General features: G+C 35.3%; 2 protein-coding genes across 6 annotated transcripts in view; one reads left to right on the top strand and one right to left on the bottom strand.

Moving 5' to 3' along the window:
- RECQL (RecQ like helicase) overlaps window positions 1–9405 on the top strand; it is a 28781-nt gene extending 19376 nt beyond the window's left edge. For all 3 annotated transcript variants that reach the window (XM_006090668.3, XM_023755527.1, XM_014457528.2), the window contains 9 exons: window positions 29–195; window positions 919–1000; window positions 2004–2152; window positions 2242–2359; window positions 3898–4036; window positions 5442–5533; window positions 6676–6895; window positions 7827–7956; window positions 8752–9405. In XM_006090668.3, coding sequence (XP_006090730.1) covers window positions 29–195; window positions 919–1000; window positions 2004–2152; window positions 2242–2359; window positions 3898–4036; window positions 5442–5533; window positions 6676–6895; window positions 7827–7956; window positions 8752–8904 — 1250 coding nt within the window. In that variant the 3' untranslated portion in view covers window positions 8905–9405. The remainder of the gene's footprint in view (window positions 1–28; window positions 196–918; window positions 1001–2003; window positions 2153–2241; window positions 2360–3897; window positions 4037–5441; window positions 5534–6675; window positions 6896–7826; window positions 7957–8751) is intronic.
- Window positions 8432–25750, bottom strand: PYROXD1 (pyridine nucleotide-disulphide oxidoreductase domain 1). 3 transcript variants are annotated; one of them, XR_002829764.1, is made up of 12 exons: window positions 24363–25422; window positions 23483–23602; window positions 21172–21300; window positions 18899–18972; window positions 16998–17158; window positions 16199–16299; window positions 15707–15842; window positions 14353–14465; window positions 13411–13533; window positions 11008–11145; window positions 9641–9999; window positions 8432–8875 (listed from the first exon to the last, which is right to left on the bottom strand). XR_002829764.1 is itself a non-coding variant. In XM_014457529.2 (12 exons), exons 3-12 carry the CDS (start codon window positions 23552–23554, stop codon window positions 9751–9753), a joined length of 1296 nt encoding a protein of 431 aa, XP_014313015.1. In that variant the 5' UTR covers window positions 23555–23602; window positions 24363–24443; window positions 25699–25750; the 3' UTR covers window positions 9588–9750. The 3 variants fall into 3 exon arrangements, 2 of the variants coding, with proteins under 2 accessions (XP_014313015.1, XP_023611296.1); XM_014457529.2 differs by lacking the exon at window positions 8432–8875 and adding an exon at window positions 25699–25750 and having other exon boundaries at window positions 9588–9999; window positions 24363–24443; XM_023755528.1 differs by lacking the exon at window positions 8432–8875 and having other exon boundaries at window positions 9588–9999; window positions 24363–25421.
- Between the last annotated feature and the right edge of the window lie 87 nt (window positions 25751–25837).

The raw sequence follows: 25837 nt of genomic DNA on the forward strand, positions 1-25837 counted from the left end.
AGGGCCACTTTGTATTTTTTTTTTCCAGATTATAAGGCACTTGGTATCTTAAAGCGCCAGTTCCCGAACACAGCACTGATTGGGCTGACTGCGACCGCAACCAGTCATGTTTTGAAGGATGCTCAAAAAATACTGTGTGTTGAGAAGTGTTTTACTTTTACAGCTTCTTTTAATCGGCCAAATCTTTATTATGAGGTATGTAACTTCTGTGAAGGGTTGTGGCAGAGAGGTTACCTTTTCATTATGCTTACCAGTATTTACATGAGTAACAGTGAACTATGTTTAAAAAGCTTTTAAAATCAGGAGGTAATTATAAGATTCATTAATTAATGCCTTCTTCTGATACCTCTTGTGCTACATATTCTTTGTTAGTTTAAGTAGATGTTGCCTTGTTAAATTTATGTATATTTTTTCTTGTGCAAGGGTGGAAAAAGAGCATAGATGGACACCAAGGATCCTAATGACATCCTATTAAAATTAATTATGAAATAATACAAAATTAGTATTCCATTAAAGATTTTCTAATCCCCCTATTTAGATTATATTTGATATATAACTTTGAAAGTTAAATAATCTAACAGTTATTTTTTTTCTTTTTTAGTTCTTTTAAGAATAGACAATATTTTTCTGAGTTTTCATTGAATAGTTATTCCATGGTTTATGTTTTTATAAAAGTAGCACTAGAAAATAAAGTCTCCATCTTTACAAGTTATTCACTGCTTCTGTGCCTCATCTCTGGTAAAATAAAAAATAATGATGAAGAAGAAGTTAGGAGGTGGTGGGGTGAGGCAGATGGGGTGAGTGAAAGAATAATAGGAAAAAACACAGTGTTCATGAAAGAATCACACCTTGAAAGATGTAAGTAAGTGACTACTTGGTACTCATTAAGTTACTTTTTAATAAGTTAGCTTTTTTTAGGTTCGTCAAAAGCCTTCAAACACTGAAGATTTTATTGAGGATATTGTAAAGGTCATTAATGGGAGATACAAAGGGCAATCAGGTAATAAAATAACAAACCAACTTTTTAGACAGAGAGAACTTTCAAAAAGTAATTAATATTATACTGATATACTGATAAATGATTAACACCAAAAGATATTAAGGTAATGCATGGCAGAGGATACTTGAACATGTTATGGTAAAATTAATTTGCTTGGCCATCTTAGAAACTGTATGTGGCATTTGCTAACTGTCTGATTTATTTTTGCTTATTTACACTTAATTGTTTTAAGGAATGGACCTAATTTCATGATGTTAATTTTCAGTAGTACATATTCAGTAAGTATACACTGTGTATAAGATAGAAGTAACCACTGATGATCTAAAGGGATGTAAAATGTAGTCCCTTATAGTAAAGGATATGTTAAAGAAATAAATAGAACATATTGAATGAGTTAAGTATAGATGGAGTTCAGAGCATGTATAACTGTGTTTCAGGATTAACGAACAGGCAAGTATTACTGAAGCAAAGAGTTTGTATAAAAGCGGCATTTCAAAACTGTTCTATAGATTTTCAGGAGATATGAATGGGTACCCCAGGTAAAGTGAGTTCCAGGGTCAAATAAGTTTGAAAAAGGCTGCAACTAGCTATTTATCTCTCCTGAGAGTCACGGGGTGTATCTGTTTTGACCAGCCCTACAAACAAAGAGAGAAACTTAACTTAGTTTAATGCATTGCTCCCCAAACTCATTTGCACCTGGAACTTTTTTCACAGAACACTTGCTAACCTCTTATGGAGCTGTGAGGCATCAGTTTGAGAAATACTCTGTAGTGGGAAATAAAGTTGGAGAGAGGAAAGAGGCAATGAGATCCAACACCTGTGGCTCAGGGTTCATGTCTGCTGGTGATCAAATCGTGAATTATACCAAAAAAATCAATATGTGTCGGGGCCTTGAAATTTTTCATAAATTATTTTCCCCTGTATTACCAGTAATCACTATCTTGAGTGTTAAAAATTCTCTTCCAGGATTATAAATCTAACAATTGGACATATTTTACTACAGGAATCATTTATTGCTTTTCTCAGAAGGACTCTGAGCAAGTTACAGGTAGTTTACAGAAATTGGGAATTCGTGCAGGTGCATACCATGCCAATATGGAACCAGAAGATAAGACCAAGGTTCACAGAAGATGGTCAGCCAATGAAATTCAGGTTAGGTATATATCTTCAATAGAAACCTAATTCACCTTTAAGAGTATTTTCGCTTGACTTAATTAACATGAAATGTTAAAACATTTTAGGTAGTAGTGGCAACGGTTGCATTTGGTATGGGAATTGATAAGCCAGATGTGAGATTTGTTATTCATCATTCAATGAGTAAATCTATGGAAAATTATTACCAGGAGAGTGGTCGTGCAGGTATGTATAACTCAAATCCAGAGTCATTTTTAAAAATAGCTTTTCCAGAAAACATACTATAAGTGATGTTTAATAATTCTATATTTTTAATCTTTATTGGCTACTATTTTTAGAATAACATGTCTTTTCCACAGTTTAATCTTATTTGCCAATGGAGAAATTTTACATATGTATGTTCTATTAGAGTGTTATGAATTATTTCTTCAGTTTCTAAGATAATTTGATATCCATCTTTGTCTCCTGAGTTTTTAATTAGTGGTTTCAACTCTGTAACTTAAGTAACTGGATTACTTATAGACACATTATTTTTTAATTCTCACCTGAAGATACATTTTCATTGATTTAGAGAAGAAGGGGGAGAAAAACATCAATGTGAGAGAGAAACATAGATGGGTTGCCTCCTGTATGCGCCCGGCCAGGGATTGAACCCACAACCTTTTGGTGTACAGGGCGATGTTCCAGCCACCCAGCCAGAGCTGGATACATTTTTAAATTACGAAAGCTGAGCCCTGACCGGTTTGGCTCAGTGTATAGATCAGTGGTCGGCAAATCGTGGCTCGTGAGCCACATGCAGCTCTTTGGCCCCTTGAGTGTGGCTCTTCCACAAAATACCACGTGCAGGCGCGCACGTACAGTGCAATTGAAACTTCGAGGCCCATGTGCAGACGTCGGTTTTCGGCCTGGGCGAGTCTATTTTGAAGTGGCGTTAGAAGAGGGGGTACGTTCGCTGAGGTTGACCCCACAGATTGAGGACGTTTTTAGCAAAGGCCAGTTTAGGAGTACCCTAATTAAGTTAATAACAATGTACCTACCTATATATTTTAAGTTTAAAAAATTTGGCTCTCAAAAGAAATTTCAATCGTACTGTTGATATTTGGCTCTGTTGACTAATGAGTTTGCCAACCACTGGTATAGATCATCAGCCTGCGGACTGAATGGTCCCAGGTTCGATTCTAGTCAAGGGCATGTACCTTGGTTGCTGGCATATCCCCAGTAGGGGGTGTGCAGGAGGCAGCTGATTGATGTTTCTTTCTCATTGATGTTTCTAACTCTCTATCCCTCTCCCTTCCTCTCTGTAAAAAATCAAGAATATTTATTTTAAAAAAAATAGTTGAATGTTAGTAAGTCTTCTAGTCATTTATAAAAAATTTGAACCCTGGCTGGTTTGGCTCAGTGGACGAAGATTTGGCCTGCAGACTGAAGGGTCCCAGGTTTGATTCCAGTCAAGGGCACATACCCGGGTTTCGGGCTCAGTCCCCAGTGGGGCGTGCGGGAGGCAGCCAATCAATGATTCTCTCTCATCAATGTTTCTGTCTCTCTCCCTCTCCCTTCCTCTCTGAAATCAATAAGAATATATTAAAAAAATAAATAATAAATAAATTTGAGGGCAGTTGTTACAAATTAACTTTCACTTTTTGTCTGAAATTTATAGATATACTTAGACAATGAAGCATAGCCAGCTAATTTTGCATATATTATTTTTGCTTGCTTTGAATTTTTAAAGTAATTATGCAATCTCAAGATCTTTCCTACTACAGGTAGAGATGACACAAAAGCGGACTGTATTTTGTACTATGGCTTTGGAGACATATTCAGAATCAGTTCAATGGTGGTGATGGAGAATGTGGGGCAACAAAAGCTTTATGAGATGGTGTCATACTGTCAAAACATAAGCAAGTAAGCCACATGTCTTTTCATAACTTTTGTCAGTTAGAGACAAACACAATGTGAAAGTATATGATGTTCCTTTGAGTACTTAGGAAAGTCAGTAAATACATTGGTAAAACATCAAGTGCAAACATGTAAAGGTAGTGTATGAAGTGTAAGAACAAGTACATGAACCTGCAAGATCTGCCTTAATCCAAGAAAAGATATTCTCTCTCTGAGATAATTCTCCAAAACTCTGTTTTACTGAAGAGTCTGATAGAGATAGTGAGTTCAAGCTTTTTTTTTTCCCCTCCAGTACTGGTGTGTAGCTTTAATAATTATGTACAGGTGTATAAGAGGAGTTTTGAGAGTTGAGCTCAGTAACACATACCAACCATCCTACCAGCTGATGGATTGATGAAATAATTGAGAGCAGGGTCCAGTTTCTTCTTAAGAAATAAATTTTAATCTATTTAGGGTAGATTTAATTAGACCATATAGCTCCCTGATGGCTTTTCTGTCTTAGTCATCTTTGTACTCTTATTACCCATCACATAAAAATGACTCATAATTTTTATGTAAGCAGTAACCAGACAGTGACAGAAAATGGTATTTCTTTCCTGTAGATGCTACAATAATCTAATTAAAGAAATGAGAAAAAGAACATTTTTCTTAGATGTCCAGTAGACCCCCATGAAGCATATTTTGGGTTTTAGACTCAAATGAATACTATAAAGTACAAGAAACTGCTATCAGGAAGATTTTTTTAATAGTAAAATATTGAATCTCAAAATGAATCTCAGACAACATCTTAAAAGCTATGTTTACCAAGTACGTATGGAAAAAATTATATGTGGTGGGCAAAGTCCCCACAGATATCCACATCCAAATCCCAGCAACCTGTGAGTATGTTACCTTACATGGCAAAGGGAATTAAGGTTACAGATGGAATTAGGGTTGCTAATCAGCTGACCTTAAAATAGGGAGACTAACTTGGATTATTTGGGTGGGCCCAGTATAATCACAAAGGTCCTTGAATTTGGAAGGAGGCAGAGAGGGGGAAGGGGTCAGAGTGATATGATGTGAAGACTCAACCCAGTGTGCTTGACTTTAAAGATGAAGGAAAGGGGGCCATGAGCCAAGGAATGCAGGCAGTCTCTAGAAACTGGAAGAGGCAAAAAAACAGATTCTGTCCTCTAGCGCCTCCAGAAGAGATACAGCCCTGCTTACACCTTGATTTTAACCCAGCAAGATCCACGTCAAATGTCTAACCTATAGAAATGTAACATAATAAATACGTTGTTTTAAGACTGAGTTTGTGGTAATGATATGGCAGCAATAGGAAACTTATACAAGATATAATTCTGTAGTTTGAAATAGGGATTCTTAAAACATTATTAGATCACTTAATTTGTATCTCTAAATGTGTTGGCAGATGTCGCCGTGTATTGATAGCTCAACATTTTGATGAAGTATGGAACTCAGAAGCGTGCAACAAAATGTGTGATAATTGCTGCAAAGACATTTGTGAGTTCATTGTTTTTTGAACCTTTATAGGCTAATATATATACACACACACACACATACATACATACATGCTAGAGGCCCGATGCATGGAATTTGTGCAAGGGGCTTGGCCCTTGCAGCCGTGGCGGCTGCCTCGGCCCTCACAGCCCTGGCTTCGTCCAGAAGGTCATCTGTTCTAATTAGCATATTACACTTTTATTATTATAGATGGGTAGGACTACATGAGGGCAGTATTTGATTTAAAAATAGATTTAAAAGATTAAACAACGTGTGAATAGAATTTGCCAGATTCAAAAGTAACAACATGGTTTTGAAACAAAGGCAAATAAAAGGAAAAGCCATATTGTGTGTATATATTTTATGTTGCTATTACTGAAGGCATGTGAAATTTTTAAGAAATGAAGGGAATAAATTGTCTGAATAGAAATGCTATTTATATAAGGCTAATCTCATGATAATCTCTAATACTTTATAGTAACTGATTAGGAAAATAAAGTTTTAAAACTATACTATTATTTTAACTTTATTTCACTCTGTGTTTGGGGGTTGTATTCGAAGAGCTGGACTAACCAGTTCCTGAGTTCTGATGCCTTGGTGGATGAAGGTCATCAGTATTTTAAGTTTACACCTAGAGAAACTTGTTTATTAGAGCATGTTTTGCTGACCAAATTAATAAGAGTCTGATATATAAAACAGACCAATAATTGGGGATATCTGTTCAGGACATTCTTGTCTCTGTATTAGACTAGCTGTGAGGCCATACTAGTTTTCAGGAAATTGCTTAATGAGCACACATCAGGTAAATATGCAGAATAGATTGACTCTCCTATTAACACCTCTCAGTATCTGCATCATCATGTCTGGCAAATACTCTTTGGTTCCAGAGCACACCCAAAGGCCTTCTGATACTAGGTTATTTTCTTTACATCGCTGTAAATTCTCAGTGTTTTAAAGAACTTACAACTTAGGTTAGTGCCAGACTTGGGGAATAGCCTAGTTTTAATTCAGAACATATTAATAAACCAATGTGTAGGGTGGCTCACAATGACTTGTTATGAAACCAGTTTAACCACTTAGGATAGACTATCTTTGCCCTAATTTCTCAATCCCAATTGTCTGTAACTATGCCTCTTTGATTATAGCATTTGAAAGAAAGAATGTAACAGCCTACTGCAGAGATCTAATCAAAATCCTGCAGCAGGCAGAGGAAATGAATGAAAAGCTCACTCCACTGAAACTGATCGATTCTTGGATGGGAAAGGGAGCAGCAAAATTGAGAGTAGCAGGTGTTGTTCCTCCCACACTCCCTCGTGAAGACCTGGAGAAAATTATTGCGCACTTTCTTCTACAGCAGTATCTTAAGTATATACCAACCCCCTTCTTGTCCTTTCATGTTGTCTTTACAATTTTTTTTAAAACAGTACACGGTTTTATTTATTTTAAAATGTTTTTATTGATTTCACAGAGGAAGAGGGAGAGATAGAAACATGAATGATGAGACAGAATAATTGATCGGCTGCCTCCTGCATGCCCCCAGCTGGGTATCGAGGCTGCAACCAGGGCATGTGCCCCGAAACTTCCTGGTTCATAGGTCAGTGCTCAACTACTGAGCCATGCCGGCCGGGCTACTTTTATTTTTTTATTCATGGAATAAATATATATTCTTCCAAAAAGATTACTTTTAAGAAAAACTCTAATTTGGATATATAACAATAATGATAATAATTACAGCATACTTTACATATTACAATTTTTACATATATTCATTTAACCTTAGCAACATGGTGAGATGAGACTAGATATTCTATCTTAATTTTAGAAATAAGGAAACAGAATTTATAGGCATTAGTTATATCTCAGTACAGCCATAAATAGAAGATATGTTAAACTTAAGAAGAAATAAAATAGTAAAATGTCTAAAACCAGTACCATAAGAATGATGACTTATTCAATCACAAGAATAAAAAATTGGGAAAATATTTTCTTCCACAAAAGGTGATGTGTCTTTATGATTATTTCTCATTTTTATAAATGCCTCAAAACAAATGGTTTTGTGGTTGTTTCATGTGAATGTTAAACACTATACAAAATGTACTTAAACTCCAACTATAATTGATTAGTGTCAAAAAAAGCACAAAATGAAAATACTTTCTATAAAGATAAACTGTATTTTTGTAGTGTATTTTTCATTATTTCCTATCAATATATGACTTAGAATTATTGCCCTTATGGTTATTTTTGTTTCCTATAACTCCTCAAAACCTCTCTGATTGGTGGTCTTTATCTTCTGCAGAGAAGACTACAGTTTTACAGCTTACGCTACCATTTCCTATTTGAAAACAGGACCTAAAGCTCATCTTCTGAACAACGAGGCGCATGTTATTACTATGCAAGTAAAGAAGTCCACGCAGACCTATTTCAGGGTAACTATTTTCTTTTTTTTTTTTTTTAAATATATTTTATTGATTTTTCACAGAGAGGAAGGGAGAGAGATAGAGAGTTAGAAACATCGATGAGAGAGAAACATCGATCAGCTGCCTCCTGCACATCTCCTACTGGGGATGTGCCCGCAACCCAGGTACATGCCCTTGACCGGAATCGAACCCGGGACCCTTCAGTCCGCAGGCCAACGCTCTATCCACTGAGCCAAACCGGTTTTGGCAAAGGGTAACTATTTTCAAATATTTAAAAAATACATTAAAGCCTATGGATGCTTTTCTTTAATTAGTACTCTCCTAAGTCCAGTTGAACATAAGAGGTAAGTCAGTGTTCTTAGAATCTGGGTATGGAAGACATAAAATGGGAGAATTTAGACTAGCTTTTTAACACAGAGGAATTTCTAACCTCTGGAATGTGAAGACTCCATTTTAATATCTAATTTTGTGATACACCTTGCTCTCATGTGATCAATGTTGGTTGAGAAGTCTGCCTCTGTGGTAGAGGTTGAAAAGCAGTTATAAACTAAGTACTATCAAGCTTGCAAAAGCATGCCATATACAATTGTGTCTAAGGACACTTTAGGTGTTCTTTATGGTTTCTCTGATGGTATAGAGCCTTCTATTTAAGATGGGACTCATATGTGAGTAGAAATTTGAAGATAGAAAACCAGACCACTGGACACTTCAAGAGCTAACTGATACAGGACTAGTGAGATTATGAATCTCATGAGAAAACAAAATTAACTGAATTTTTACCGGGTGTTTGTTATTGTTTTGTAGATTGAATCATCTCAAACTTGTTATTCTGAAGGATCTGATAAAAAGAAGGAAGGAAAAAATTCGGGCAACTTCCAGAAGAAATCTGCAAACATACTTCAGCAATCTGATACTAAGAATACAGGGGCTAAGAAAAGAAAAATTGATGATGCATGAGATGAATGTTTCTAAATTTTCCAAGAAAACAGTTTATGCATGCATGCACCATTATTTTTGTAGCTTAAACTTTAAGACACTTTCATTAATATTTTATATATGTGAAGCTGTATTTTAAGAACTTCTCTCTAAAGTATTGGAGACTTGAGAATTTGAGAACTTTTGAAAATTTAAGAGCATGAACTGCATACATTTACAGTGTGAAATGAGGGGAAAAATAAATTTTTAATGTAAAACCCTTTAAATGTAAAATAGTTAAGGGAGTAAGTTCACATAACTATCTTAAGCTCTTTATGCCTTGTAATTTTTTTTTTTGACAGAACTATCTTTTGACAGCAGTGTTGTTGTACTGAGAATTTTACATAGGCTCATCACAAAGAGTACCCTCAGGTTAAAACAGATGTAGAATCCACACAAAAAGAGTAATAAGGTATCAATACTAATATTAGTAAGATGGCGATGTCTCTATTTAAGTAAAATAAAACTAAGCTTGAAACCATAGCCCTATTTTGACATTTCATAAAGAATTGCTCTTTTTAGACCAACCTAGCTCCAAAATTAAATCCCAAGTGAACGTGTCTAAGTTTAAAGCACATAAATGAGTAACGTGAAAATTCTTACATAAGTGGTCGTGAGAGGTCAGTTTTGTGTTAGAAAAAAATATATCTGTAAGTTATCCAAACTGATTTCTTTAGAATTTTATTTTTAAATACTTTTCCACTAAAATCATTATCACCTGTGTATTTTTAACTTCAATGTGGTCACCATTAAATCAGTGCAGTCCTTCACATCATTGACTTGACATTTTGTCTTATTTGAAACTATGTGGTTCTTGAAATGCTCTTTTTAGTCAAAATAATCTTCTATATCAATGTTTGGATCTAGTAGATCTTCTCCATATGATGAAAGATTCATCTGGTTTAATATCAAGTTTTCAAATGTTTCTTCTAAATTGGTTTCACCAATTAAGACAGCTCCCATCATTCGTCCATTCTGCATGACGACTTTGATGTATTCTTGTCCTTTGGTACATCTCAGCATTAATTCATGATCTGAACCCAAGCTCTGTGCATTGTATTTTCCCAGCAATACAACCTATAAATATACATGTAGGGATAAAAAAAAAGTTATTCGAGTGAGTGCCTAAAAGGAAACATAATAGGCAATTATTTTGTGTTATGCCAGAATGGCCAGCAGAAAAATCTGTTCACAAAATTTTACAGCTAAAAGCGTCATTGGAGCAGGTTCCAAAAAACCCCCAAACATTTGAACGGTATGCATTTATTCTACAGATGATAATGCCATATGATCTATGAACATTAAAAATATCTAGTGAAGCCCTGGATGAGTGGTTCAGTTGCCTGTAGCGGTGTCCCATACACCAGAAGGTTGCGGGTTCATTTCCCAGACAGGGCACATACCTAGGTTGTGGATTAGATCCCCAGTTGGCATGTATGGGAGGCAATCTATCGATGTTTTTCTCTCTCTCTCCTCCCCCCCCCCCCCCTAAAATTAATTTAAAAAACACATCCTCAGGTGAGGATTAAAATATCTATCTATCTATGGAATATACAAATATGTAGAATATGGACCACATTAGCCTGGAGTCATGATTTAAAGATTTAATAAGGAACTGAGTTAGATCTTTCATGGCAAATTATTTAATCTTCCTGAACCTTGTATATGTGTGTATTTGTGTATGTTTCTCCTTATCAGTAAGTTAGGAACAAAAACTAGCCTCAGACTAATGTAAAGAGGATTAAGATATGTATGGAAAATAACTTGGTTCACTCTTGAGTATGACAGCTATTAGTTTCCTGCACAAAGAAATAATGAATCTCAAATAAAAATTAGAAATGCACCAATAGGGAACAGTCCCTGTAAAGTGTAAAACTACAGTGGGAAGGGAGGTAATGATTATCTGATGGTTAGGAATTAAGATCAGCAATAATACCAAGTACTGATTTGCATAAAATAAGAAAATATTTTTTTCTTGGTAAAATGATTAAAACCATATGAATTTGTATTCAAGCAAGAAAATCTGATGATTATAATCAGTTACTAACAAGCAGAAAAAGGCACTAATTTGCTTATCTATCTTACCTTATAGTTAAAAAACTTTGTTACATGAGCAAAAAGTTCGAAGCTGAAATCCATGTCAATAGACTCTCCTAAACTAGCTGCAGCCATGCACTTCGCTGCGTACCATCCCATCTGTCTAGCCTGGGTCCACAGCCTCATCTGAAATAAAAAATGTAACGCAGTGTAACTTCATTATCATTACTTGAAAAATGTTATCACTTAACCTTGTAACATTCCTTAATGGAGTTCAATGTTTGACAGTCCTTGAGATTGGTTAGGTCTAGATCGGTTAAATTGGTTACATGTTTGGTTGGGTCATCTTTGCCATAGAAGCAATCCCCATCCACACTGATTGGCATTTGATTTTGGTATCTGATAATTCTACCTAAATACTGCTTCAAAAATTAAATATGACACCAACTTTTACATTTCAATAAATTTTCTATTTAAAAATATATTTCAGGTTACACCAGATGATAACATTTTAACCAGTCTCCACTTCAGAATAAATTTCTCATCAGCATTAATAGAGATGCCAAATTATCACTGAAAAATTTGTTTCTTCTCCTAACCCTCATCTTGGTGCTAAGACCTACCCTGCAATTTACCTCAGTGGGCAGACAGATTTATCACTTGGTGCCTAACCCCAAGACATCATTTCAGATCTCAGCAAGTGATTCTGGGAAGTCATTTAAAATTCTCTACAGCAGTATTAACTTCTTCTGTATTGTTTTTACTGTATTTCTACAAATTTTGGGGATTTTCTAGTATAACAGAACACTGGCCTTGGAAGTCAGTAGATCTGCCTATCAACTGTACCTATTTAATTTTTCTGAGCCTGTTTCTTCACTTGAAATATAAACATATACCACCTCCTCCTTGGCTATTGGGAAAATTAAATAGGTTAGCCTATAATAAGCAATAGTACCCTTATACCCCTATGTTTGTGTAGCTAATGCTGTCTTTTTGTGTGTAAATATAATACCACAATCATGAATATAAGCTTCAAGGATTTCTGACAGAAGTGATTTTTTTTTTTTTAATTCAGTCTTCTCCACGTAAACAAGTTAGGGTTAATGAAGTAAGAGGCCGTCTCTGGTAAAGAAGCAGAGTAAACTGAGCACGGTAAAACCAGAGGACGGCTCAAGACAGTGGCCTATTACCTAACTGATGTATTCCTGCTTCAAAGTCTCTTAAGTTTGCATCTTGGACTATGTAAAACAATTACTAGTGTACTTACTGCTTCTGTAAATTAAGCGATGGGACCTATTAAGATTTACTCAAAACAAGAGACACCTATTTATTTTTAGATATTTCTTTCCTCTAATGATGCACACATTGAAGATATGATTTATCCTAGAGGGTTTTAAATGTTTGTTTTTTTAAATCCCCCTAAACTCCAATTCCTACTTGAGAGTTTGTGACAGATATGCTACATAAATGACATGATGACTGTAGAGAAAACTGAAAACAAGCTAGTTTGAAGCATTTTAGAAGCTCTCTTATCACTGATGTTATAGCTCTGCTGTACATAAAAAACAACACACAAACCAATGAAGCTGCCTCTTGAAAAACATCTAGCTTTTCCAATACTTCACACTCCATAGTTAATCTGAATGAATAATATTGCTACTTGTGGAGCTGGTCTTTCACCAAGAGAGGCACTGACTGGTTCTTTTATCTCTAATATCTACCCATCTTTACTGCTCCTAAGACAACCTCACCTATAGCCACGGAGTATCTTCCTCTAGTATTTTTGGAAGTAGGCAACAACACGTGAGGGCAGGAGGAAGTCTAGAGCCAGGTGGAAGCAGCTGTTAGGCTAAAGGCTGAGCAAGGCTGTTCACTACAGGAACATTTTTTTTTTTCAGTAGTAATTCCCATAGGACAGAACAGGGTCATCAGGAACAGAATGCTTTATCTATATGGCTTATAATCTCTGAAACTTCGTTTTTTTAGTATAAAGCTGTACTGTACAATATGGTAGCCACTAGCCATATGTAACTATTTAGATTAATTAAAAGTAAGTAAAATTCAGTTCTTCAATCACATTAGCCACATTTCAAGTGCTCAACAGACACATGTGGTTAGTGGCTACCTGACTGGACAATGCAGAAGAACAGAACATTTTTGTCATCATAGACAGTTCCACTGGACAGTGCTGATAAGCATCTGAGAATGAAAAAGTAACAGCACATGACTCCTTTTAAATTGAAAGATATCTCTTTATTCTATCACTGTAATTCTATCACTCACCAAAAGGGAAACATTCTGATTTTTTTTTTTTTTATGTCACAAAAACCTCTATGATAGCTTCCTACTTAAAGTAGGAGATTTGGAAAACCAGAAAGTTGGATTTGGTGGTAGCAACTCCTTGTTTTCAGATGGAGTCTCTGAAAAAACGTGATCATGTATGCGGCTTACCTGCTGCCAGAATGGGCTGGGTTGCCAGGAAGCAGTACAGATGTCACCTGCAGCATAGATATCAGGAAGGGATGTGTGCATATGATCATCCACTCTCAGGCCACCGTCTTCTCCTAGATCAAACTAAACAATGTTCCTCATAAGCATAAATGGTAAGAAAAATGAAACATGACTTCATTCTAAAGTAAAAGAACAAGTAAAATTTTTACATCATGATTTGCTGATCTTTAAAGAGAAAGTGAAAAATAGCTGAAAGTTTAGGCAACTAAGCTGAATTTCCAGGGAATCAAATTCCTCATAAGATGCAAACTCATAAAATTCTGAGAATTTCAATATCAAAAATGCCCAGTAACCATACAACTAACCCACTCATAATTACAAGAATATTCCTCCGTTTTTCTAGGCTTCAAATGCTAAAAAGAAAAAAATTATTAAGAGTTTTTTCAAAATAGCACTTTTAAGAATTCATGTGGTATCAGTCTCTTACCAATATTTATATAAATAAGTTATGCATTATGTCACATCAATAATGACACCTATGCTGGAATGTTAACTGCTTAAGAACTTTAAGCAGTAAAAAAGTATTGCAAATCACCTGGCCGGTGTGGCTCAGTGGTTGAACATTGATCTAAGAACCAGGAGGTCACAGTTTGATTCCCAGTCAGGGCACATGACCGAGTTGCAGGCTCAATCCTCAGTAGGGGGCGTGCAGGAGGCAGACAATTAATGATTCTCATCATTGATGCTTCTCTCTCTCTGTCCTCTGAAATCAATAAAACTTTATTTTTAAAAAAGTATTGCAAATCAAGATATGAATATAAATTAAATTCTTTTTAGTCATTAAGTTACAGTTTTATACTAACACAATGAATGAGAATTAGAGCTTAATAAATAATTAATACTTTAAAAATATGTGTAGTGGGACCAAAAATTTCACCTTACATTGTTGCCACAGAGAAAAGGTTCTATATTTGGTGTAACTCCTGTAGCACTGACAATGAAATCACAGCCATATATCTTTTCGTTGGTCAGCTCCACATACACAGGCCATATCTCTTTAAAAAAAAAATTTATTCTCAAATGTAATCACCACCAACTGTTCACAACATTATGTGAATATAATAACTAGAACAAGGAAAAATAAAAAGGAAGGCCGGAGATGACTTTAAAACAACATCCCTTAATATTTTGCATAAGGCACATTTGTTAACACAATTTTTAATACAATTAACACCATCTCCTTGTTTTGGGTATGATTACAAAACTATGGCATTCTAAACATTTTTCCTTCAAATTTAGACACAAATCTAACCAAGTAAATTTAAATTGGTAATCATCTTACAAATTATTTCTTTAAAAATCTTTATTAATAGAGGATGTTCCTCTGAGAGTTTAGTCCAACTAGGTTACTCACTTTTCAATGTTTTCCCTTACTATTCATACTCAAACTTTCCCTTTTCCTATGGAAGAATTCAAAGAATTTAGAACTGGAATATCATACACTAGGCTTGGCTGAGTGTTTTTCCTCAAATGGCAGTATTCTCACAAGAGTGGAACTGTGTCTTAGTTAGAAATTTATACATTTTCAGTCTATTTGATTTTGGGGAAGTCACTTCACCTCTGAGAACATCAGGTTTTTAGTTTTAGTTTTGTTTTGATCTGCAAGATATTCTGATTGACTCACAGGGTTATGACAGTCAAAACACAGTGAGTAAAGCCCTATACAATTTATTAGAAAATTTTAAGTTAGTTATAAAAATAAAATGACTTATTCAATTATCATTTATTTTTACTTTTCATGTTTAAATTTTATATGGCAGTCTGAAGTTGGTTTTTAATCTCTATATATAAAAGCCTAAGTGACACTTAGGACCGAAAGACCGGAACGACCAGTTGCTATGACGTGCACTGACCGCCAGGGGACAGACGCTCAACGCTGGAGCTGCCCTGTGGTAGTCAGTGTGCTCCCACAAGGGGAGCGCCACTCAGCCAGAAGCTGGGCTCACAGCCGGCGTGTGCAGCTGCAGCAGTGGGAGCTTCTCCCAAGCTCCCAACTCTGTGGCATTCCTACCAAGCTGCGTTGGCAGGCGCAGTGGGCCGGGGCTCCACCCTGGCTGCCTGCCGCTTGGCGTACTGCTACATCCCCCAAGGGGTCCTGGATTGCAGGAGGGCGCAGACCAGGCTGAGGCCCCCCTCCCCCCCTCACACACACACCCGGGCCTCTAGTATAATAATAAAAATTAAGCTGCCTTCCTTTTAAATAAGCAGTTAAATATCTTTTTATTTTATCACTTACCTTTATCAGTTGTAACTAACTCATTTTGATGGTCTCTTGGAAATGTCAAGGACTTTTTCTTAGAGATTCTAAATTCCTTCTGAAGATAGATATTCTTTACTTCACACATAGTTTCAATGTGAATCTTATGAGAAAACTAAAAGAGAAATATTTTATTTAGAATCCATCTATTAACCTTTAAATATTGAAATGCATCTGAAGTAACTTTTGAGAAAACATTAATTTAAAATAGGACAGGTGTTTTCACTGTGGTCTGTGTATGGCAATCTCCACTTCTGGGGAGTTAGAAAGGCAGAGAGTGAGTGTTAGATAAATTTAATATTCACCTACCTTTGGTGGGCATGTAGGCCAACTCCTTTCTTAGCACTATGGATTTTAAGTAAAGGGACCTAGCAATTCTTTGATTACATATTTGTAACCAGTCTTAAAAAAAAAGGGTTCAAGAATTTAAAATTGCATTTAGACATGTTTAATTAGTATATGAAAACATACCTCTCTTGTTCCTTTAAGATTTAAGCCTTCATGCCAATCAGGTCCCAAGGCACTGCCTACATTACCAGCATTAATTTTGGTTTCTGCTTCCTTTTTCTTTCCTGAAGAGATAAACTTAATTCAAAATTCAAATGATATAAAAATAACTATCTGCCAGGCAGATAATTATGCTTGTTCTGCAGCTTTTAGGCAATATAATGATTCTCATGCATAAGTACATACCAAATGATGAAACAAAGTCCCCTGTAGTAATAATTTTATTTATTTTAATATTTTGTGATGTAGAGATATAAAATGGATAATCTTTCAATTGAGTATTGAGTATAAACATAGTGTTTTTGGGATGTTATATTCACTGGTTAATATGAAGGGTAAGAATGTTAGCCAACAGATTTTGAAAATGTTGTCAGTTTTTGGGATGCCCTAAACTTATAAAATTCTTGAATTTTACAAACCATTATGTGTTTGTTTTTTTAAACCTCTGTAAACTAAAAAATCATGAAGCTTGTATTTGCTTTCAAACTCATTGCATTTTTATAAAATTACCTTAGGTCTTGTCTAGTTGTAGCATCTGTTTACAAAGATGCAGATAGACTGGTTTATTTAATTCACTTTAAATTTCGTTTTAATTATACATATTTTTCATAAAATATATAAATTCTAGAAAATCTAAAGTCATATAAAGATACTATATTCTTAGCACCCAAATATATTTTGCTAAATTTTCTTATAGTCTTTTCTATATGGTTAAAAAAATAGAAATTTATCTGTGAATTAATGAGTCAGATTCTGTATTTACCTTCAGTTGTATATCTGGTTCTTTTATGTGCAATTTTAGCCTCTGGTTTTTCAGCAATGAGCTTTGAGGTCAAGAATTCAGCTGCTCCTGCATCGAAGAAAGTATTCCCAATAGCCTTATCTTTAATGGCCCAAATTACTTCACAACCTTCGACTTCATACCTAAAAGGAATATTAAAGTTACTTAAAGTAATTTCAAAAGTATGAGTAGAAATCTTTGTACTTGCAAATAACAATTCTCTCCTAAGGCACAAGTAAAGAAAGTATTTTGAGGCAAACTCAGAAAAAATGATTATAAGGAGGAATGTAACGATCAGGATAAGAGTTAAAGTAGAACAAATAACAAAAGGAATGTAACCAGTTTACCAAGAACATGTAAGGGACAAATATATATACTGGACATCAGGTAAAGTTTCATTACAATAAATATCATTTCAAAGTGTTCAGTTTCTACAACATAGTTATTATTTAATGTCCGCAGGGTCCCAGGAGTGAGAAATGCTTTATCTGGTAATAGTGTAATCGATGATGGATGGATGGTACACAGCTACCATACTGAGAATAGTTGACTTCTTTGGTAACAGACATTTTATGTATTCAAAGAATATTACAGAAGGAATAAGATCAAATGTGAGAATTTGAACATTTTTAAGGTAAGAAAGCATTTCATTGTAAATAATAATAGTATTAAGTTATAGTTTTGGCGATACGTGGAGAAAATTTGTCACGTGCACTAAAAATTTGAAGCCCCCCTTACATCTGTGCCTCCTCCCTAAGGCCCAGTCTAGTTTTGATGCTCTAGTTTTTCCTCTGCATTTCTCTGCACAGTGCCACAAAATTCATAATGACTGCCATTCCTGGTATTCAGGCAATTGAAGAATTCTTATAGGCTTTCAATGGGATTCATCATCCTCTAAAAAAGAGGGGCAAAAACCTAGTCTGAGAGTTGGAATGGATGAAATTGAGCAAAGACAGGGCTTGAGCAGATTCCTTATTTTAATATAAATTTGTCCTATCTGTAATTGGACCCAATTTTCTAGTCTGAAAAATACCCATACTATTTCATGTCAGCTATCTGCTGGAAGATAAAATCACAAAGAAAGTGAATTAATGCTCTGTAGACTACAAGAGGAGTCTTCGATGATTTTTGAACTTGAAATATTTTAAAATAATATTTCATATTCATTAATGTGTTCACATAACAGGATGGGTATAAGCAATAAAAAGTGGTGGGGGTTATGACTAGAAATCTCTAAAGGTGTACACATTCAGATTCTTTTTTAATATAATACATGCTTATAAAACATTAGAGTCTCGGTGCATGGATTGTGCACTGATGGGGTCCCTCGGCCTGCCCTGCAAGGGATCGGGCTGAAACCAGCTCTCCGACATCCCCCGAGGGGTTCTGGATTGCAACAGGGTGCAGGCCAGGCGGAGAGACCCCACTGGTGCATGATCGGGGCAAGGGAAGGATTGCGGGAGGGCTCCAGGATGTGTCCGGCCCATGTTGCCCAGTCCCAATCAGACCCCAGCAGCAAGCTAACCTACCGGTTGGAGCGTCTGCCCCCTGGTGGTCAGTGCGCATCATAGCTACTGGTGGAACGAAGGGTCGGGCACTTAGTATATTAGGCTTTTATTATATAGGATTATATAGGATGGTTCAAATCTAGTCAGTTACCAGTTAATGACCCTTTGAGACCTAAAGCACTGCCTAAACTCATGTTTTCTGACAACATTTCTGCAACTATGAATCCCATGAAAGCTAAAAAAAATTAAGTGGATTTCTGTTCTTGAAAATACATTAAAAACAATATTATCTTTGATTTTTAGGATAACAAGATCTTTTCTAGTATGCCAACAATTACATGAATCACAGAGCAATTTTTAAAAATATATACTTACGCTAATTCAAGTGCGATACCACCATTCCCTATGATCATTATTCTTTTAGCATTCGTAAGCTGTTTCTGAAATTCCTATATTAAAAAGAAAATGACACAGGGTTTTGTATAGTGGGCAATAGTGGAAGCAAGAGGCTTCTCTGATAATAAATCTCACTTTCCCACTCTTCCGGGATGCACCCTTCCAATTAATACAAATTCTCCTCTACATTTCACCCTACACTGCCTTTACAGCAATGCCTCTCCTGATTTTCCTTGTTTTTATGTCATTAGAGTACTACTTCAGAATTTCAGCAGGAGGCCCTGTCTTAGTTTACTAAATTCTCAACTATTTGACAAAATCAATTTACTAACAAACATTGATCTATATCCTAGATACAGGATTCTTCCTCTTCTAGTTCCTCAGTTGATACTGTCTGCAGTCACTCAGCACTTAAAACTTGCAGGAAGAGAGCCACAGCAGCAAAGTGGTTAAGAGCACAAACGCTAGAGGAACTGGTTCTAGCAGTTTACTAACTGGGAATGATGGACAAGTTGCTTATCCTCTTGTACCTCACATTCAAGTATAAATGGAATTAAGAAGTGACTAAATCTCGCCCTAGCTGGTTTTGCTCAATGGATAGAGCGTCGGCCTTCAGACTGAAGGGTCCCAGGTTCAAATCTGGTCAAGGGCACATGCCTGGGTTGCAGGCTCAATCCCCAGTGGGGGTAATGCAAGAGGCAGCCAATCAATGATTCTCTCATCATTGATGTTTCTATCTCTCTCTCCCTCTCCCTTCGTCTCTGAAATCAATAAAAATATTTTTAAAAAAAGAAGTGACTAAATCTCAAGGTTTCTGTAAGCATTAAGTAAGATGATGTACATAAGGCTGTTAGGAGTAGCAGACACATAATAATGTCTACCATTTATTTAAAAAAATGTTATTACCATTATAAGGCAGCTAATTACTACCACCACCCTCTCTAAAAAGAGCACAATGTACTTGGAGAAAAGCCAGTGGGTCACTCTTAGGAGACGTTCAAAAGTACAGAATAGTACCATTGCTTCAGGATGATGTCTGAATAGCTCAATTCCTTTGCCTACTATGTCAAGTTACCATTTCTCTTAAATTGACCCCAAAACTTATTGTAATATTCAATAAATAACCACTGAAATTGACTTCTTGAAATTTCTACAACAATAAAACACCTTAAATTAATTTTAGTTTGTCTTTCATTGAGGGAGTAGATAATTTAAGAAAGATCTGTAAAGAGTACTGGACATGGAGATGAATGGCATGAATTTAAACTGTACTTCTGATAGTTTAATAACTACCTTAGTAATGATAAATTACTTAGTCTTTCTATTTCAATGACCTATTTGTAGAGTGGCAGTAATGACTGTCACACAGAATTATCATGAGGATTCAATGAGTTTTTGTATGTTGAGGGCTTCGCTGGAATACAGTTATGAATGCAATCTTTGGTCATATGAATCCCAAAAGGTTTACCAAAAGATAATCAAGTTCTAGTTTTCTCTAAATTCCTAATTATTTAATTAAGAATAGCCTGAAAGTAAACTATCAATTTTCAAGGACACAAAATATTGTTACGTAAGTGTAAAATGATCACCTCATGGGACAGAACAACAAGGAACTAGAAGACAGAGTATTGTGATTTGAAATCAGGAAGAACTTCTTGGCAATAAGGCCAACACACCCTGAAATAAGTTATCAAAAGAAGTTGTATAAGGTTCCACAATAGAGTTTCACCTTACTGGGATAGTTATCACTTGAGTAGAAAAATAAACCGAGTGACTTTTCCAGTTTTAGGGTCTGTCATGATTCTGTACCACAAAGATCTTCTGACTATTAATTTCTTTGCTGAAGAGTAAGTTCTGTAAGTTTTGGATATGCTTTATTCTTTTGGGGAAAAGATCATTATATTATTTAGGTCACAAATCATATATTCCCAATCACAATAATAAGTGTGTGCATAATATAAGCTGTACCCTTCAGCAGAGTCATTAAATTTGGGACAATAGCAGAAAGAACACAGAACATCAGCATGAATAAAAAACAAGATAAATTATCAACTAAAAACAAATTAAAATCGACAATAATAGAACCTTATAGCTACTTTTTGGTTTATGGGCCACAAAACAAAAACCTCCCTTCTGCTCCTACAGTTTAGGAATTAGCATTGTAAGTGAAACACTTTCATTCAAATGTAGCAAAAGATGTCTAAGAAAAAAATCTTCGTGTTATTCGCCAGGACCCAACCCCAAAGTATTACCTGAGCACTATCTGTATCACGAATTCCTAATACATAAGGATTTCCTTCACATATCAACTTTGGTTTAGCTCCAGCACACAGACAGAGTTTCTTATATACGTGCTGACTGCCATCTTCTGTTAAAATGCACTGTAAAAACATAGAGCAATGAAGGGGCAAGAAGCATTTATATGTGGGTACAATTTCACTTTAAACATTCAAAAACACAAAAGCAAAAAGTATATTAAGCTTGCTTCTTGGTGGCAGTCAATATTTTGTCCCAGTAAATACAAAGCTAAGTAAGCATAAGAATACATTCTTCAATTCAGTGATTCTTAATCATTCTAGGGCCATGAATTATTTTGTGAGTCTGATGAAAACTAGCCTTTCTCCTAGCAAACTATATGCTCTTTGGGGATTATATTTTCACCTAAGTGACAAACATGTTAAACTTAAATCCAGAATGTACTGGCTTTAAATATATTTATATTAATTTTAATAACCTCAATAGTCTAAAACACATATTAGAGATCCACTGTTTCTGTTTCTTAATATTGAAGAAAATCTACAGATTAGCAGCAGCATTTAGAAAGCAGATATACATGAGAGATGCTGGACTTTGTTATGGTTTAGGGGTTAACTTTTGTGCCATGTGTTTGAATTATAAAACTTGGCAAATCATAACATAGCACTTGTTACCCATTGAGACATTTGTCACCCATGTTAACTCTTTAGCTGCATAACAAATATATAAAATCAATAACCCAAAGTGTAATCCATACAGACATTTCATGCAAGTTTTCCTTCATATAATCTGGTTAGAATTTTATATGACAAATTAGTTATAGGCATTGACCAAATTTAAAAAATAAATTTTCATTTCATTACTATGAAAACAAACACAAAAGCTCTTTATTAGCTACTGTTAAATTTTTGGAAAAAATTAGAATTTTTCTAATTCACTAAAGAATATAAAGGATAAGAGAATGCAGACATGCTAGTATACCTCATGTGGGACAGTTTTCAAATGGTAATGGATAGCGCTCTCATTCAAATGTCCTAATATAAAAATTTCCTCACAACTCATTAGTATACTTTTAAACCTACTTCAATTTGCAAATTAATTCACGTGGATGTCACAATGAGTAAGTACTACCACTATAAGTATTAGAAACTTACTCTGGTTTTTGGATTCAGATTTTTCATTCTTTTCTCATAAAACTCAGTACTTTTTCTTAATTTCTTTTTCCTGTCAAATGTGGTGTATGTGTTTTATCCCTAAGGGAGAATTCATAAATTAGAGCTGCTTTTGAGAAACAAATACAAACTCTACTTTACATCTTGCCTAAAGCTCATTTGAGGATATTGTTAATCACCTGATAACATCCTTTTCTGAGACTGCCTTATTCCTCACACTGCCTTGGTTTTGGCCTTGTATCATTTTGGACTATTGCTAACCCCTTCGAATTTGGTTGCTGGCTACTAGCCACTTACTCATTCTTGACACTGTTGTCAGATATATCTTCCTCTTCTTTTTAAAATCTTTATTGAGATTATTATATATCTTCTTAAAAGAACTTCTATTTCATCATCCCTGCCTCCACTTAAAATCTCTTTACTATTTTTCCATTGATTAGGAAATGAACTCAATTTCTTAGCTTGACATAAAAAACTCTTCACAATCTTATTTACTTATTTCTCAGGCCCTGTCTGCCAATCTCCTTTACTTAGCCCCACCCAAATCCCATTGACCACCTCACGGTTCCACATGCCCCTTTTCCTTTCTTTTGGTCTTTGAAGATGCAATCTCTTCCTGGAATGCACTTTTGCATCTATTAATTCACTAACTATTAATACACTCATATTTTAAAACACAGCTCAAATATTACTCAATCTGTGAAGTCTTCCTAAATATCTACTAGCAGAGCTTTAATAATATTTCAATGACTGTGCTTTTCACATGTCCATATAATTATATGTATGCATGTCTATATTCCCTATGACACTGAGAGCTTACAGGAATAGATTCCTTATATTATTGCTTATTCCTTACATTATGGTGCCTACCACTTAATGTAGTGCCCAGAAAACAGTGGACACTATATCAATGTTAATGCTAATTTGAAAGATAAAACTTAAAGGCAAAACTAAACTAATTACACAATCCCAATAAACTCACAAGAGTGTAAATTATTCTAGTAATGGAAATCAGTGTCACAAAATTTGCATGCTAGGGACTTTGGTGGTGGTATAGGTGGGTTCAAAGGAAGTCAGGCAAAAACCTCACCAAGATTTAACAGAGCAAAATGTCATTAAGGAAAAATTCTCTTACATGTTCTTCACTCTTCAGTTGCTTTACTCCACATTCTATAACTTTAATGTTGGGAAAGCGGTTTTCTAACATGGTACTTGGTTGTTCTTCAACATCAAACTCTTCCAATACTTTAGAAATCTGTATTAGATCAAAGAGGTAAGAATATATGTTAAAAACTTTTTCAAGAATTCTAATAAAAATAGTTCCATTTTTTTTCTATAATTATTTATGTTCATACAACAAGAAAGTTGGTGAACTACACAAAATACAGTGGAAAGAAGGCTAGATTCGCATTTTAAGACTAAAACTCAAAATACTAGTCCTACCACTCTTGGGCAAGCCTGTGAGGTCACTGCCTTAGTTTCCTAGACCACTCTTCTATCACACTATGACCCAAATGACCTTAGACTCCTATTATAATGTTATGACATGTGTAATATAAATCTGTGGAACTACAAAGTATTCTGAGATGCTTATCACACATTTGCAACATTAATTATCTACAAGTGTAAACTTGGCTCAGAAGCACTTCTGATTTGTAAATACACATGCACACACATATTTATAATAAAAATATACACACGTATATATTTGCATTCATATTTAGATTTCATAGCAACTTTCCCCAAAACCTTATTTTAAATTTTCTGAAAAGTAATTCAGAGTGGGAGGGAAATGATAGGAGGAAAAAAAGAGAAGACTAGAAATTCAATATCATTCTGGGTGCTTTTGGTATTCAATCTGAATAATTCTAAACTTTGAACTACAATTTTGAAATGAACATCCAAAGAACATTTGTCATTTTAAACAATTAAAATAGTACAATTATACTACCTGCTATACAAGTTACTGCAATTTTTAAAAATTAATAGTAAGAAAGTTATACAAAGATTCTTACCTGCTTGAAATTTGTAACTGCTTTAATAACAGGAGAAGCTGTTACTAGAAGAATCTCTTCTGACGGAAAGTGAATTGCCAACTTATAAAAAAAAGTAGGAAAAATATGATAAATAATTTTAGTTATTATTATAGATGGCATGGTGAGAAAGGGATAGTGCAATTTTAATAAAGTTATTAACCTAGGAAACTAATCATTGTTCCTCATCTAAAGTTTCCATTATCCTGAGTCTTGTTCATATTTATGGGGTAGTGATTAGTGTTCAATACTGTGGTACTGATTAAAATGAGTAATACATTTATACTAAATACTAACAAAGATCTGAATAAGGAAAGTGGCATAAAGAGGTATTCCTTATTTACTTAACCTATTTTATATGCCAATTTAAAGTTATCATGCCGAGGGTAAGGAGAAATTACCTTCCTAATTAACAGTTAAACCAACTTCTATTTATTGTAAACTTTGTCATTTGATCACGTTACTCCATTGCTCAAAATCACCTATTTGTAAGTTCCTGGTAAATTTTGAGCATGACTTATAAGATCCTTTATGATCTGGCCCCTGCCAACCTTCCCTGGCTTCATCTCTGGTCACCTCCCCCAAGCACCCCCGGCCTTAAGTTTTGCTGCTCCCAGAGGATGCTAGGCTTCACCTGAGGTTTACTGTCGCTTCCCTTTGGAACATCTGTCTTTTCTCGTTTAGGTGGTGAACTTTTTTACTCATTGTTCTAAAAAGTATATCTCCGTGGAGAAAGGATACCTCTTCCCTCATTTACTCCCTACCAACTCAACTGGCAGCCCTAAGACAGCACACACACCAAGGAAATGATTTATGTACATGCCTCTTCACCAGGCTGTTTATATTTGACTAATCAGCCCTTAGCACAGTGCCTGGATCACAGGTGTTGACTTGGTGAATAAATAGAAAATACATCTTAAGATTAAAAGATTAAAAGTTTAGCCCAGCTGTGATGGCTCAGTGGACTGAGAGTCATCCCATGGACCAAGAGGTCCCGGTTCCATTCCCAGTCAGGGGACATGCCGGGGTTGCGGCTCGATCCCCAGCAGGGGGCCTGCAGGAGGCAGCAATCAGTGATTCTCGCTCATCACTGATGTTTCTCTCCCTCTCTGAAATCAATCTATCTATCCATCTATTATCTATATATGATCAAAAGTCTTGAACTTCTTGTACCATTTCTTATTACTTCTGAGATTGTTTATATCAAGATAATTTCGTCCCTTCTGGAATATTAAAATACATATACGTGTAGATATATATATGGTCTCATTATTCACTATAAGCGGAAAAGCGTCCCCTAGCTGCATTCTGCATACACCTTGCGGGATGTTTTAGAAACGTCCTAGAGATGAAGTACCTTCCATCTTGGAGTTCACAGTACCGGAAACGTACGTAAGGGTGCGTGCACCCAGGCCTGCCGCCAGGGAGGGACCTCAGTCGTCTACCGACAAAGGCGG

This window comes from Myotis lucifugus, unplaced genomic scaffold, assembly GCF_000147115.1.
Source record: "Myotis lucifugus unplaced genomic scaffold, Myoluc2.0 scaffold_78, whole genome shotgun sequence".
NCBI lineage: Eukaryota > Metazoa > Chordata > Mammalia > Chiroptera > Vespertilionidae > Myotis > Myotis lucifugus.

Bases quoted from the DNA above. Each gene is read 5' to 3' on its own strand.
- PYROXD1 (XM_023755528.1), bottom strand. From the start codon at position 24,503: ATGCCATCTATAATAATAACTAAAATTATTTATCATATTTTTCCTACT. The intron at 23,603-24,362 runs GTAAGAATCTTT...GATCTAATACAG, and splicing joins CAGTTACAAATTTCAAGCAG to ATTTCTAAAGTATTGGAAGA. The intron at 13,534-14,352 runs GTAAGGTGAAAT...AACATTGTTTAG, and splicing joins CTTTTCTCTGTGGCAACAAT to TTTGATCTAGGAGAAGACGG.